Source organism: Rattus rattus, chromosome 1 (assembly GCF_011064425.1).
Source record: "Rattus rattus isolate New Zealand chromosome 1, Rrattus_CSIRO_v1, whole genome shotgun sequence".
NCBI lineage: Eukaryota > Metazoa > Chordata > Mammalia > Rodentia > Muridae > Rattus > Rattus rattus.
The window spans coordinates 46843162-46859029 of record NC_046154.1 but is presented as its reverse complement, the minus strand read 5'-3'; the positions used below and the strand labels follow the sequence as shown (position 1 = coordinate 46859029).

The 15868-nt window shown below is 49.8% G+C and overlaps 1 protein-coding gene across 6 annotated transcripts in view; it reads left to right on the top strand.

Moving 5' to 3' along the window:
• Positions 1–15868, top strand: part of Slc1a7 (solute carrier family 1 member 7) — a 44187-nt gene that overhangs the window by 4541 nt on the left and 23778 nt on the right. For all 6 annotated transcript variants that reach the window (XM_032889142.1, XM_032889160.1, XM_032889156.1 and 3 more), the window contains exon 2: positions 4570–4649. In XM_032889142.1, coding sequence (XP_032745033.1) covers positions 4570–4649 — 80 coding nt within the window. The remainder of the gene's footprint in view (positions 1–4569; positions 4650–15868) is intronic.

Here is a 15868-nt window from a genome sequence, read left to right as displayed (position 1 = left end):
AAGTTCTGGGCCAGCCAGAGCAACATAGTGAGGCCTTTTCTCATTTCTTAAGATCTTTGGAGAGATGAGAGACATTATAGTTATCATAAAACAGACCGAGGGCTGTCAAGATGGCTGACATGTTTGCTCTCAAGCCTGATGACTTCCTGAGTTCAATCCACAGGGGCCACATGGGAGAAGGAAAGAACTGGCTCCTGAAAGTTGTCCTTTGACCTCCACATGCACGCTGATTGTAGCACATATGTGTCCACAGTACACACACGTAAATAAATGTGATTTTTAAAAACTGAGATGTAGCTCAATGTTACTGTGTGCTTAGTGTGCACAAAGCCATAGTTTCCAGTCCTAGCTCCACAAACATCAAACACTTTGTTTGATTGATTGATTGATTGGTCAGTTGGTTGATTGATTTGCTTTTTAGAGACAGAGTTTCTCTATGTAGCCCTTGCTATCCTGGAACTCAATCTGTAGACCAGGCTATCCTCGAACTCAGAGATCCATTTGCCTCTGCCTCCCGAGTGCTGGGATTAAAGGTATTGTACTACCATACCCTCATTTGGTTTCTACTGCTGTGTTAAACAATATCACAACCAAAAGCAACTCGGGAAGGAAAAGGTTTATGTAAGCTCGCAGTTTTAGGCCATCACAAAGGGAAGTTGGGGCAGAAGTTCAAGAAGGGAACCTGGGAGCAGGAACCGAAGCAAAAGCCATGGAGAACTGCTGCCTACTGGCTTGTTCCTGTGGCCTGCCCAGCCTGCCTTCTTACACAGCTGAAGACCTCCTGCCCAGGGTGGCATCGCTCACAGTGGGCTGGGTCCTCCATGTCAATCATTCATCAAGAAAATCCCCCATACACTTGGCTTGGCTCAGACCAATCTGATGTAGGCATCTTCTCAGCTGAGCTTTTTCTTCTGAGATAACCCCGGCTTGTGTCAAGTTGACAAAAACAAACAAAATGAAACAATAACAACAACAACCCCCACTCCAAACAAACCAAACCCAGACAAAACAAAACAAACCCAGACATAACAAAACCAAACCCAGGGATAAAAAAACCAAACCCAGACATAACAAACCAAACCCAGACACAACAAACCAAACCAACCAAACCCAGACATAACAAAACAAACCCACCAAACCCAGACATAACAAAACAAACCCAGACACAACAAACCAAACCAACCAAACCCAGACATAACAAAACAAACCCAGACATAACAAAACAAACCCAGACATAACAAAACAAAAAAACCTAACCAACATAGATGCTAAAAAGGAAGAACAAGCAAGAATAAAAAGAATGTTTGCAATTTAAAAAAAAAGAAGAACCAGTGTCAAAATGTCAGCAGCTGGGAAGAAGGTGTGAAGTCTAACAAATTAAACCAAATGATGAAATATGAAAAAAGGAGAATGTCCAACAAAAAAAAGTAGGAGAGAAAATGTGCAGAGAATACAAGAAAGCCTTTTAGAGTTTAAAAAACAAAAAAAGGAAGGAAGGAAGGTCTTCCCCTCCTATGACACATCACTGTGAAGTCACAGAAAGATGGAGGCAGACAGAGGAGCTCTAAAAGGCACTTCAGGGATAAGGCTTGGCTTCTGCACGCAATACTGGCAGGACTGGCAGTTTAAGAGAAAACATCCCGTTAAGCTGGAGGAAGGGTGGCTGGACGGCTTGGCATGTGCGGATCCCTGCTGCATACGCCCAGCAATCAGTTTGATTTCTGGAACCCATGAAGGTGGAAGGAGAAAACTGGCTCTTCAAAGCTATCCTCTGACCTATGTGCCCTGGCCTGTAGGCCTGCACACGCACAACATGTGTACAAACACACACATACATCACACACATACACACTGCTAATAAAATAATTTAAAAACCAGAAAAGGAAATTGTTTTCCGTGAGAATGTCAGCTATAACCAGATTGTTGTCAGAGGGAAGAGTAGGACCAAGGACTCAGAATCTCAGGAAGCCACCAACGGAGATGTTCCAGCAAAATGAGGTCGGAAACCAGGAAAACAAATAACTCAAGAGTCACTGGATCCTGTGCAGGATAAACCCCATGATGAAAGCCAAGAGACCCGGACAGCAGCTGGGCCTTGAGAACAGCTCCACCCTCCACCAACTCAGAACAGGACTGTGGAAAACTGCTGACCGGAGGTCCAGATGCGATCAAAGGGAAGGATGGGCTTCTGTTGTAGGAAATGCTCGCCTAGATGTTTCAATAGATAGAAAGCATTTGGGAGAAATTAGTAAGAAGCTCAAAGAAAACAAAGCAAATAAAAAACAGTCAATTATTAATCTCAGGGACAAAACGTAAGTTGTACAAATAACAGGTCATGGCTGGAAAGATGTTGCTTGGCCTGACAGTGAACGATATTTGATGGTTAAGATATTGCTAACCTTGGACCTGTGAGATGGCTCAGCAGGTAAAAGTGCTTGCTGGGCTAGCCTGACCATGGCTGACCACTAGCTGGCATGCTGGTTTCATTTCCAGAGTCCATAGTGGAAGGAGAAAGTGACTGTTACCAGTTATCCACTGACAACCAAGTACAAGCCATCCTACGCACATGCGCACACACATGCATATACACATACATGCACACAGACACAATTAATGCAAAAAATAGAGGACATGGTCATGCAAGAGCTTAGATTTAATCTCCAGTACTGCAAACACATAAAGATACAGACATGATACATGAGGAATGTAGTTTTGTGAGACTCTGCTGGAGCATAATGGATGTGGGAAGCCCAGGTATCTCTCCTACATGTCCTTGGCTGTGACATGAGAGAGCTGGATGGGGGGGGGGGCTATACAGCAACACAAGTCTATGACTTGGGGCTTTTCAAGGCCCCAGACCATTAACAAGCCATTATGTCAAGCACTGGTTTTGCTTTTGCTTTTTTTTTCTTTTCCTTTGAGACAAGGTTTCATGATGAATCCCTGGCTGGCCTGCAGGTCACTACGTAGATCAGGTTGGCCTTGAACTCATAGAGATCTGCCTACACAGATGTGCTATCAAGATCTGGCATTAAAGGCATGTGCCACCACACCCAGCTTGGCACTAGTTTTTCAGATAGTTTGAGGCACCGAAATGTAACTTGGTGGTGTCTGCATATCCTTCAGTTTTCCTCTCTCTCTCTCTCTCTCTCTCTCTCTCTCTCTCTCTCTCTCTCTCTCTCTCTCTCTCTCAAGGATCCCAGTCAACAGAAACAGAAAACCTGAAGTTAAGCCTTAGGAACAGCTTGTGTTAGTGTTAGTGTGGCTGTGTTAGAATTTCAGACAAACCACAAGTTGTTTTGTAGAACACGCAAAGGGCAGAATTTTGTTATCTGGATGGCACGTTTAACTGTCCTTCAGTTACGCTGCCCCTCTTGATAGGTTCCATTCCTGTGGACTCCCAGTTGGAAGCAGCTAGTGGCCGGGGCTGCTAGGAGCTAAGCCTAGGGCCTGGCAGCCATGATGAGCTAGGCTTAGGACTCACCCTCAATAGATCAATTAAAGAAGTAAGTGATCGTATAAGCAATGAAGGTTTATTCCATGTGGCTACATCAGGAAGAGGACCAGAGAGGCCACTGACCTCTGGAGCCATCTTCACAGTCCTGGCATGAAGGTTTAAGAATAGAGGACAAGAGGTACCCTCAGCTGAGTGGTTCTGGCTGTATTCCCACCACCATCAACCCGTCATTGTCTTGGCTCCCCTTTCTCCCGAAAGGGGGCCTGATCCTCATCAGAACTGTTAGAAATCTGTCCGTGGGAGACAAGTTCTCTTTCTGCTTGGCACCAGACTTCATCCCTTTACCCCCAGCGTGAGGCTCCTGAGGAGATTCCTACTCCTTGGGGTGTATGTCTCAATGGTACGATAGCCAAAGGGCGAGGCACTTGTGTCAAATACATTTTTAGAATATCTTCCTTTCTACCTGGATGGCTATTACCAAGGTTATGGTGCCTATGAAAGGCTGAAGGTGCGTGCTTTACATGGAGTGGTACGTCTGCCTCCAAACCTGGCATTTCTCAGGGGTAAAACTAGCGGAGCAAATCTTACTGGATTGTAAGAAGGCTGTGGCTTCCTGGCCAATCTCCTCATTAACTAGATTGGAACCGTTTCTGGTATAGGAACCTTGTTTAGTCTGTTTTGGGGACCCCAGTGTGGTGATGCCTGGCTAGTGTGGGTTGTAGAGACAGCATGTACCCGGCTCTCCTACCCCTTACTGATTATGAAGCAGATCTTACTCCCTGGATGGGTGGATGATTGGTACTGATGGGGAAAGATTCGCCAGTGTGATGCTGAAGTGCTCCCTCACTCAAGGCATAAGTGATCATGCACAGTCGCTCAATGAACCTACCAATGACTCTATGAAGTATTATCCTCCTCTTGGTGATAAGGAAACTCAGACTGGCTGTGAAGGAGGGGCTCATCAAGATCTGGGTTGTTTAGCTCCAAACCATTCTCGTCCCCCTGGCTCCAGACAGGATGGAGCAGACTGAGCAGCGTGTTAAAGACGGCAAGGAAGCAAGCGATTTGAACTCCGCACCAGCAGCTCTGACCCAGCCCCTGCTCTGTTTCAGGAGATTAGCTACTTCCAGTTCCCCGGAGAACTCTTGATGAGGATGCTGAAGATGCTGATCCTACCACTGGTGGTCTCCAGGTGAGAGGGGGTGGGAGGGGCACGGGGCTCTGCCCCAGAGCCAGCCTCCATGGCTGTCTGCTGTGGAAGAGCTGGCCTTCTTGTGAGGTGGAGACAGTTCTTCCAGCCAGGGCACCAATCAGCTGCTTCCACCCCCACCCTCCAGAACCCTTCCTGACTCCTCGACCCACACCAATGATTGCCTCCTTTTATGCAAGCTTTCAGTCATTCGTGAGCTTGAAGCCTGTTAAAGTCAACAGTGACCTCCACATTGCTAAGTCCAAGGGAGATTCTGTTCCTGGTGTGTGTGATCTCTTCATGTGAGTCAAAACGGTCAATTACTCATCCTTCTGGAATCCTCTCCTGATGCCCTCCCCTCCATTGGCTTCTGCCTGCTCTCAGTTCCTTCTTGCCTCCCCACTTCTTGTCTTCTGCTAGGCCTCTGGTTATTGCTATGCACTGGGCCTTTCCCCATGTCATGTTGTGTGAGTCCTCCTGGCCCTATGTAGCTTGTCATCACAGTGACAACACCCAGGACGATCAACTTGAGGAAGGAAAGGTCTTTCATCCTCTGAGAGGTTTTGGTCCACGGTCACTGCGCCCGTGGTGAGGCAGAGCATCATGGTGGGGAGGGTGTGTGGGATAGAACTGCTTAGCCCGTGGCACCTGAAAAGAAAAGAGAAGGGGGAGAGGCTGTTGTACTAATACATCCTCCAGAGCACACACCGCTGACTTGTCCCAGGATCCCGGTAAGTTCAGAACCCATCAGTGAATGAGCTCAGAGCCCCATGGTCTATTCACTTCCCCAAGACCCCACGCCTGAACACTGCTGCACTGGGACCAGACCTTCAACACATGAGATAGGGACGGGGTGTGTATTTCAAATAAAACCTATAACCACTCAGCACCCCCAAGAACAGAGCACCCCATCTCTCCTGTGAGTCCCACAAGCTAATAACAGCCTGCCCATGTCTCTGGATGGCGCACAGAATCTGAACTTCGGTGTCATCGCCTAGAGATTTTGCCCAGCGCTGGACTTTCCTCCACTCTGCTGTAAACGGCCGCTACAGCTGCCCTGTCCCCCGGCTCCTTCCTTGCCCGATGCCAGGCTGTCAGCAAGTTGAGCCGACTGTCTCCTAGGCAGAACCCCCCTCCACACAGACCCAGAGCTCTCTTCCTCATCTGAATCCACAGGCACCTTGCTGGTCTCTGTACCTCAGTTCTTGTTCCATGCCCATCTATCCACTCAGAGGCCAGAACGGTCTCAGGAAAGCAGATTGGGCCAAGTCTTACCTCATCTCTTAACCTCACATTGCTAATCCACTGGACCACTGGTCCCTGATCAGACCAGACTCTTCCCCGGCTTGGGACCTCCACACATGCTGTCCCTTCAGCCTGGAGCCTTCATACCCTTTACTCCTTCTCTGTTGTATCTCAGTGACTTACAGTTGCCTCCTTAGAAAGGCACCCTCCACAGGAGCCCTCCCCACCGTTCTGCTCCGCCCTGCCCCAAGACACTTACTGCTCTTTAATCGTCCGGCCATGCCCACTCTTTGCCTTGTCCATTTATCTTCCCAAGGACTGTCATCTCAGAGCGCTCGCCTAACGAGCCAGCGGCTGTGTCACATCAGCACTCCTGAGCCTGTCTGCCAGGTACTCAGCCCTGCGATGGGTACTGCAGATCCAGAACTTAGTCCTTGAACTTAAGCTGCTCACAGGCTGGAGGCAACACTGGCCAGGGAAACACAGTTCCCCAGAGCTGTGGAAGTGAGACAGGCTCCCTTCCGGGTGGCTTTGTGTCCCTTTACTCTGCTTCTGTTGTTCTTGCCCCTTGGGCAGGGAATCAGAGCCAACATGGACTTGGTAGTCACATTGAAGCTTCACCCTGGCTTTGTCACTTAGCTTAAGAAAATCCTGTTTGGAAATCTGACTAGGTGTCTTACACCTAGTCTTGCCCCATTGTCATTGGTGTGGGCTAAGACGCTCTTCCCCAGCCTGTGCTCCCAGTGACAGCCTCCCAGCTCCTTACTCTCTCCACTAGATCAGGACACTCCTCTTGCTGGGACTGGAATGCTGTCTTAAGTTGAGTAAAGCTGTGTTCATGCTTCCTGTGTTTATTATTGTTAGGGCTGGTGCAGGACAGTCAGGCTGTTGAGGAAAGGACCTGCTTTAGTGGTTCCTAGCAAGGGAGAATGAAACCTTTGTGGGAGAAAATGATGTATTACTTTTCTCCTCCTCTTCTCCTCCTCCTCCTCCTCCCCCCCTCCTCCTCCTCCTCCTTGTTTTCCTGGTCTGGAACTCAAACCCAGGATCCCATAAAGGCTAAACAAGTTGTTACTACTGAGCCATATTCAAACCCCTGAATGATGAGCCCCAAGCATCTCATTGCTGAGCCCTCCCTCTTTAATTCATAAACAGGTCCAGAGTCTGTCCTCCATCCAGCCCTGAGCAGCCAGCCCTGGGCCAGTGTCCCTGCCCTGGGGCACTGCTCTGGTAAGGGTCCCACATGGGTTGTTTCCAGGCACAGCAAGCCAGACGCACTGTTCTACTCAGATGCCAGGCCTCAGCAGGACTGACTCCACCAGAACTAACAAGAGACTCAAAGCAGGGTGAGGTTTCAAAGCCTCTTAAAAACCTGATGGGCCAGCTGGAGAGCTGAAGAGCCTGGCTTGAGGGCTGCTGTACCTCCACACCAGGGGCTCCTGATGGTGTCCCAGGAGTTGGTGGCTTTCTGTAGCATCTGCCTCGGGGAAGCAGAGGACACTGACAGCACCAGTGAGATGCCACGTCTTACCGTTGGCTCCTGCTCCATCTCTAGGACAGCCTGCCTCCTGGAATCATGCTGGCCATCTAATCGTTCTGAGCACGCCACCCGTCCTTCCGTGTGTCTTCCCACCTGCACTCCAGCTCACTCTCCTGTCTGTGCAAACCTTCTGCCTCCTTAGTTGTCGGTAGCTATGGGCAACAACCTGTGTCTTCCTCCTGTCACATTTATAACCCTGGCTGTGTCAGAACCACCAGGTCAGTGAATTTTCAGCCACATCTGACATGCCTGTACCGGGACCTGGGTGCCTTTCTAAAGCCCAGTGGTGACAACAGGCAAGTGAGCATTCCTCCCTGGAATAGCCACTTATCCCAGCAAGGAGTGAGTGATTCAGTTAGCAGCGCTCTTCCATTAAAAGGTTGAACACTGGGTCCTGGGGGCACTGGGCATCTCTCCCCTGTCTTTACACCGACTTGTATCTGGCTTCTCTGATGCAAGAGATTTGAGAGGAGCATGGCCATGACAGTGAGGGCTGTAGAGGGCCCTACCATCTGGGAGGGGACAGAGCCAGGAGGAAAGTGAGGTGAGGCCACCGGAGCTTGGCTGCCATCCATCTCTCAGTCATTCTTCCACAGTCTTTTAACTCACGAGCCCCCTTTGTCCAGGATCTGCTCCAACCTTAGCCCAGGTGAACGCAGCCTGCCCTTAGCTATCTGTGGCTGTGGAAATCACAGTGAGGGAGGAAGGGGTGAGTGAATATGGAATCCCACACAGGGATCCAGGAAAAAACAGGACCTTTGAGATCACCCTCTAGATGTGTATGCCCCACTTCTTAAGAGTTTTTGGCAGGGGTTGAAGCACACGCTGATGAGAATGCAGGGAGGTTGGAGGACATTGCAGGAGTCAATTGTCTCCTTCCAACATGTAGCCTTCAGAAAAAGAACTCAGGTTACCGGTTTGGGCGGCTCCCACCTTTAGACCCTGAGCTATCTCACCAGCCCTTAGCCGGGCATGGGAGCCTCAGTAGCACCTGCAGGACGGGAAGATCACCCTGCTCACAGGGCTGCTATGAGAAGGCATATGACTCGGCACAGCCCGGTGCATGATGGGTGGCAGACTTGTTCCTAATTTATTAATGCATCTCAAAGATGTTTTGTGAACTCTCTACCTGTTTCTGCTGTCAGGGGTCATAGCATACATGCCACCTCCCCGGGGAAGTCTTTATGACAGAGACATTGATACAGCCATTCATACGGCTCTGGACCTCCCAAGTGGCACAGCCATGTCTCTCTGGTCTTACCATGATTCAGTCATGGCACTCTGAGCCCCTCCTCCTCATGCTTCATAAATTCTCAGAGCCACTGCCTCTTGTTTTCCTCTGCTCTCTCAATCCCACAACCCGTCAACCCTCACCCAGTTCCCCACTGTCCCGGACACCCCTTGCTTTAAGTCAGTAGGTCACAAAGAGAGCAACTTCCCAGGAACCTGGGAGAACATGTTAGGGTCTTCAGTCTCCTTTGTTATATTCAAAGTCCAAACCTGGTTAGGTTCCTCATCTTGGTATCTTGGTGTCCCATGGGGTCCCAGTGTAGGGTCTGGGGGCTCCCCCGTGGAAGAATTCTCCTTTAAGCTCTCCTCAGGCCCTAGGTAGAAGTTCCTGAGGGTCTGAGGGCCCAACTTCCAGCTTCTGTTGCTTTTGTGTTTGGTGGTTCTTTGCTCTCTCTCTCTCTCTCTCTCTCTCTCTCTCTCTCTCTCTCTCTCTGTGTGTGTGTGTGTGTGTGTGTGTGTGTGTGTGTGTGTGTGTGTGTGTGTGTCTGTGCTTGGTGTTATTGCTTTGAGACATGACATCTATAGTTCAGGCTGGCCTCAAAATTAATATGTAACCAAGGGTGACTTTGAACTTCTGCTATATTTGCTTTCTATGCACTGAAATTATAGACCTTTCCCACCACACCAAATGCTAGAGATAAAAACCCAGGACTTCCTGGGCCTCATTGGCAACTTAGGGAAGTTCAGTTGGGCTTGGATGCACTTATTTACTGTCTGGAACCCTCAGTTCAAGTGAAACCCAGTATCTTACTCTTGAGCCCTCTATCCCGGAGACCAAAGTCAGCTTCTTTCGCGCGGTGAAAGCTTCCAAGTAGCTCAGAAGGTGTCTTAGTTCAGGTTTTCTTGCTGTGAAGAGACACCATGACCAAGACAACTCTTATAAAGGACAACATTATATTGGAGCTGGCTTACAGGTTCAGAAGTGAGCCCATTATTATCATGCCAGGTAGCAAGGCAGCATCCAGGCAGGCATGGTGCTAGAGAAGGAGCTGAGAGTTGATCCAACAACCTCCAGGAGAGACTGTCTCTTCTGCACTGGACTGAGTTTCAAAGCCCACCCTCACAGTGATACACTTCCTCCAAAAAGGCCGCATGTCCTGATGATGCCCCTTCCCATGGGCCAAGCATATTCAAACCACCACAGAGGGGTTGTGTGGCTGGCCAGCCATTAGCCGTGGGTCTCTTGGTCCTGCATCGTGTCTCCAAGGAGCCTAGGAAGACATACATCCCTGCTCTGGCCAAAGAGACGCTGTGGCCTCTTCCTAAGTCAAACCCAAGCATTCACTCTTCCTTTTAATTCAGTCTCCTCAGCAAACCCTGAGATTCACACCCTGGAGGTTGAGCCTCAGTTTCTCCTTTCCTTCCCAGGTCCTGAGGGCCTTTCCTGCCATCTGGCTTTGTGAGCTCTCTGGTGTGCACTGCCACTAACTTCAATGACAAGGAGAAGGGTTTTTTGAAGAGGGCCCTTGGAGCCTCTATTGCAAGCTGATTCACCTTTCCACAAGTCTACAGATCTTTCATCAAACCACAGAGGACCCCTTCCTCTGGGCAGCAAGCCCCTCCTCACCTCGTACCTGCCAATGAGAGATTTTTTTCCCAGAGTGGAAGTGGTCACAAGAAGACCCTTGTTTCTGTCACTGAGTGTTAGTGCCTCATTCGAAATTGAAAAACTCCTGTGTCACATGACAGTGACGGTCTGGTGGGCAGAATCTGCTACAGCATTATCCTTCACTTATGTCAGGCCCTCCCTCAGGGATGCTGCTTAGGTGGGCAGCAAGTGGTTTGCCATTCTGAGCAGCCCTGCAATTCTACCTGTCCTTTGGTTCCTTTCGAGTATGCTCCTGGACCTAGAAAGCATCCTCCCCACCTTATCCCAGCAGGGTCCTCACTGTGTGTATCCCTTCCATTTTATATTCATAGTCCAACAGAAAAAAGAAAAACCACCCACAGCTTTCTGTTCCTTTAAGTTCTTCAAGGATACCTTCCTGGTTCTTCCACGAAAACAAATCTGCCTCCTGCTTGTTTTGGTTTTCATTCAACAAAATGTCCTAAGAGTTTCCACCCTGCACCAGTGCCTTGGGGCTCTTGTGATACGCCTCCACTGGGGGCTACAGCCCAGCCCTTCCTTTTCCCGGTTCCTGCAATGCTCCTGGGCACACCACTGGGGCTTTCTGTTTGTTTGTTTGTTTTGTTCTGTTTTTGCACCTAGGACTCTGTAAATAACTTAATCTCAAGTTGTGCTGTGTACAGCATTCTTGGCTTCTGCCATAAAATAGAAAGAGAACAAGTGCAAGTTTACAAGGCAGGCCTACCAGGTGCTGAGTGTGCACAAGTGCTTGTGGGTGTGTCTGCATTTGTGTGTGTGTGTCTGTGTCTTTGTGTGTGTGTGTCTGTGTCTGTGTCTGTGTGTGTCTGTGTGTGTGTCTGTGTGTGTGTTTTGTGTGTGTGTTTTGTGTGTGTGTTTTGTGTTTGTGTGTGTGTGTGTTTTGTGTGTGTGTCTGTGTGTGTCTGTGTCTATGTGTGTGTGTGTCTGTGTGTGTCTGTGTCTGTGTGTGTGTGTGTTGTGTGTGTGTGTGTGTGTTTGTGTGTGTGTGTGTGTGTGTGTGTGTGTGTGTCTGTGTGTGTGTGTCTGTGTGTCTGTGTCTGTGTGTTTTGTGTGTGTGTGTGTGTGTTTTGTGTGTGTGTCTGTGTCTTTGTGTGTCTGTGTACATGAGTGTGTGTGTGTGCATGTTGTGTGTGTGTGTGTGTGTGTGTGTGTGTGTGTGTGTGTGGCCCACTGTGGCTCCACCAGGGTTAACCTTGGGATGTCAACTGTGTCTCGCTTTCACACATCCGCAGACAAGAACAACACAAAAACTGGGGGTGGTTAGCCCAACATCTGGATCCAGCCAGAGCCTCCAGTTCTCCCTTGTTTTATTTTTTCCTCAAATGCTCCTCCCCCCCTTCTCCAGTTTCCCAAACCAGGCGTCATTCAAGGAGACTGAAGCCATATGTTTGTGGTTCACTGAGGCTGAACATGGCGGGGTGTTTTGTTAGCTCTGCCTCACAGAGAAGTCATGTGTGTACGTGTGTGTGTGTGTGTGTGTGTGTGTGTGTGTGTGTGTGTCTGCAGCAAGTGTGCGATGCAATCATATGCCCACATAAGTATTGTTTTCCTTCCTGTTTCTTGTAAGAATTTCAATGGAAATTTCTTAGAATCAGGAAATCATGTTGGTCAAAAAGTCTCCCCACCCGCTCTCCCCCTGCTGAGGCACTCTTGTTTGGCAGACTACTCCACACACCCACGTTCTCACTCCTTGGAGATGGGCTTGGGCCAAGCAGTCTTGAAGTCTGGTTTGGGAGCCAGTATTCAGAGCAGTTCTCCAAGCTCTGTGAGACAGGCTGCACGCTGGAGGTGGCCACAGACTGAATGTCAGACCTGGTATTGCCTGCACCTCTGGATTCAACCCTGAAGTCGGGTGGCCTTTCTGAACAAGGCTCTTCGACTCCTTCAGTGGTAGCTGGGAGCCTTTCTTGGCCTTCTTGCCTCATCAGCTGAGACCCTTGCTGATCAAAAGAGGAAACACAGCCCAGCTAGGGGCTATGGTAGGGCAAACCTTCAGCCTAGGGACTCAGAAAGTTCCCCATCCATCCCCTCTTCTTCCTGTTTACCTTCCTAGGATCCACTGGGTAGCCACTTCTGAGAAGATGGCTCCCTCATGGGTTACCAATTACTTTGGATCTCTATCAGCCACAGTGGTGACCCCGAGGTCTGTTGTTACACTGCAGGTCTTGAATCTAAATAAGGTTCGCGATGACCACAAGCCTCTCATTCATTTCCAGGACCCCAAGTACTCAGAGCAAGCACCCAGCATAGTTGGTGAGATCAGTGGTTTTCAAAGAGTTCCTACCATCCTCCTGTGAAGACTCACTACCCAGGAGATTCCCCAGTCAGACAACTCCATTCTAGGCTTTGGGACAGACACCATCAGCCCCCCAGGAGAAGGAGTGTTAGGAGACACGCCCCCACATGCACAGGCCTTCCCGTCCCTCAGGAGTGCTCTTTCTCAGCTCAGCCTGGTCCTGGGTAGCCTGGCAGGTGCATTTAGAAAGTCATTGCTCGTGGTGGAGACTGTACCCTCCAATACCTGGCCTTCTGTACCATGAGAGAAAGGCAGCTCCACAGGATCTCACCTAGGAATCAGAGAGGAATGGTCTGGATGGTGCAAAGGGCTCCTGTATCTATGAGGTCCTTTCCTCTGGAGATAGATTTCTATCCTGGCTCCAGGAAAAGTACGTCCTAATAAACAGCCTGTGGTCCCATGGTGGCTGCTGACCCATGTGGTGTTAAGTGGAGGCTCAAGGGGGTTTCTGCACGTTGGAGGGATTCCTGGGCCAGACGGCCCGTATTTTAGTGAACTGGCTTCACGTCCTGCCTCTAGTCTTAGAGCGAACTGCCTGTGGGATGAGGGGTGTGGCGGAGCCATCTGGGAAGTGGAACTAGGCGCTAACTGGCACTTGCTGTCAGAGACTGTGCCTGCTGTCTACTGGAGGGGGATTAGAAAGGCTGATAAGAGACCCTCTTTCTCACGGCCCAGACCCCTTCATACACACACCTCCCTGCCTGTGGCGTTGTCTTCTTATAGCCTGAGAACTCAGCTAAGGTCAAAGCCAAGAACTCACTCAGTCAAGGACTCGGTCAGGTCTGCTGGTAGCAGGAGTCCTGCTGGACATTGCAGGGCGGGATGGCACCACTGGAAATTACCTCAGGCACCGAGTGAGGTTCCCATAGCTGCCTATCACAGTAGCACAGTCTGCTGTCCTCCAGGAAACCCTAGATGCTTCCCCTAGAGCCGTTGTCTCTCTTACTGCCATCTGCTGACTGAGGGGCCCTGTCCCTTTCCCAATGGAATTCAACCCAGTCGGCAGGTCTGTGGTAGCCTTGAGCCCTCTGGCTAATGGCCCCAAGTCCCTGGTGACTCATCAAGTTATTCAGCAAACCACCAGAGTCCCCTTCCCACGAACACCACAAACACCACAAACAGCACAAACACCAAGCAGCAGTCCCCCACACACACCCCCAGCACTTGCCTGCGCTCAATTTTATCCCTTCAGCCTGCTGGGGTCCTTCATCTAGCACATGGCTGTTCCTTCCAGTTTGTTGTCCTCTACAAACTGGGTCCACATGACGTTGGTGGCCTTGGCCAAGCCACTGATAAATTGAGTAGGAAGGGGAAGCCTGAAAGCAGGTCTTGAAGACCCTGTCTACTGTCTGCAACTGCGATTCAACTCCATCTGGTTGCTGATACCCCATCTGTTCCCCGAGTCCTAGCACCAAGTGCTTCAATGCCCAAACACAGTGCCAGGAAACTCCCCTCATCCTGCCCGGGGACCAGTTAGCTCAAGGGACCAGTTCAAAGGAACCCTCTGCTCAAAGTCACCAGAACCCCAAACTGTCCTTACAGTCTGGTCCAGAGCAACTCCCATCAACAAACCGACACTCAGGGCTAGCCAGGCCCTGGGTTCTGGGGACCTAGACACAGGCTAAGACTAAGGCCTACCCTTGGAGGGATCCAGAAAGCCTACGGCTTGCTACACAGTTTAGGCTGGCCTCAAATTCTCTGTCTCCTGCCTTAGCCCCAAGTGCAAGGATTAGAGACCTAGTCCATTTCCCTCAGCTCAAATTCCTCCACTGCCATCCCGTGCTAGACTCCAGGCGGACATGCTGTCTAAGATGACCTTGGTACAGTGGAGGTGAGGCAGGGAGAGGACAGGGAGGCTCACCAGGAGGAAGAGTCTGCAAAAGGAGATTCCTGGAGCCCAAGGTGAGCAGGACAGCTGGAGTAAGAATGAGGAAGGCCGGCCCAAAGTGGTTTTATACTGTTCGAGGGCTCACGCAAGAACAAAGGTACTCGATACCTAAAGTTAGGCTCTCTGCGGAGAGGTGCATGAGCAGGGCCTCGAGAGGATCTCCTCCAATCCTGTCCACCATCGTGTTTCTCCACCAGTTATCTGGTCCACACTGGGGTTCAGAGTGTCAACCTGGATGTTGATGTGGTGCACAGGCAACCTTAGCCTTCTCCGGGAGCCTGACGGTCAAGACCTCCCTTCCCCCACCTCTGCAGATTGAGACAGGCTTGGAGCCAGGCCAGCTCCCCACCATCTCTGTAAGCTAATGTCTCTAATCACCTCAATCTCTTGATCCCCAATCCCTGGGCACTCAGTAGTGAACCAGATGGTTTGAGAGGGAGCTGTAGGCTTCTGGCCTCCCATCCTCCTGGGGCTCCTTCCTGGGGCCTTTTCCTGACCTTAGGCATTCCTAGGAGCACCTACCTAAACCTGGAGCAGGTCAGACAATGAGGCTTTTGTTCCTCCCCTAAGTCATGAGGAGTATTTGAGGTCATGTCTATGGGGCCTACTATTCTGTCTGTAAGCCTTGCTCCACAGCTGGTCAACTTCACTGTACTTGGTTACTCCCTCAGACGGCAGGCTCACCACCAACAACCTACAGGCTGTAGCTATGGACAAGGCAGAACTCTGAGAGCTGAAGAGAAGGGATTGCATGGGTTGGATCACATGACAGTCATTATATTCCCTAAACTAGGCCTTAGACCAGGACAATGGGGGAGAAGGGTCCAGAGCCCTGCTCCAGTCGTCATTCTAGAACTTACTTCCTGAGCAGCCTGGCCAGGCATCTTGCACCCTGGGCTCCATTGTCCTTATGTCAACTCAGAGCCTTCTCACTATGATAGCCACTGGCCTATCAAGCACTTGACATGCAGCTAGTATGTGTATATTGATTTGTTAATTAATTTTAATTAAAATGTAAGGCCTGAGCAGCATAAAAAAATTTCATATTGATTATGCATGGTAATAGGTTGTATATAGCAGGTTAAAGTATTATTAAATCAATTTTATATTTTCTTTTACTTTTTTTTTTTTTTTGAGACAGGGTCTCATATTGTGGTCTGGGCTGTCTTGGCCTTTTTGAATTTTGTAAAATTAAGAGACAAGGGGCACAGGCCTATAACTCCAGCACTTGGGAGGTCGAGGGAGGAGATTCCAAAGAGCTTGGGGCCAGCCTCTAAAACACAGTCAACTATTAGCAAATCTAAATGAGGAGGAGGAGTGGGTACCCCGACATCGGGATTCCTCGGGGTGCCGCTGA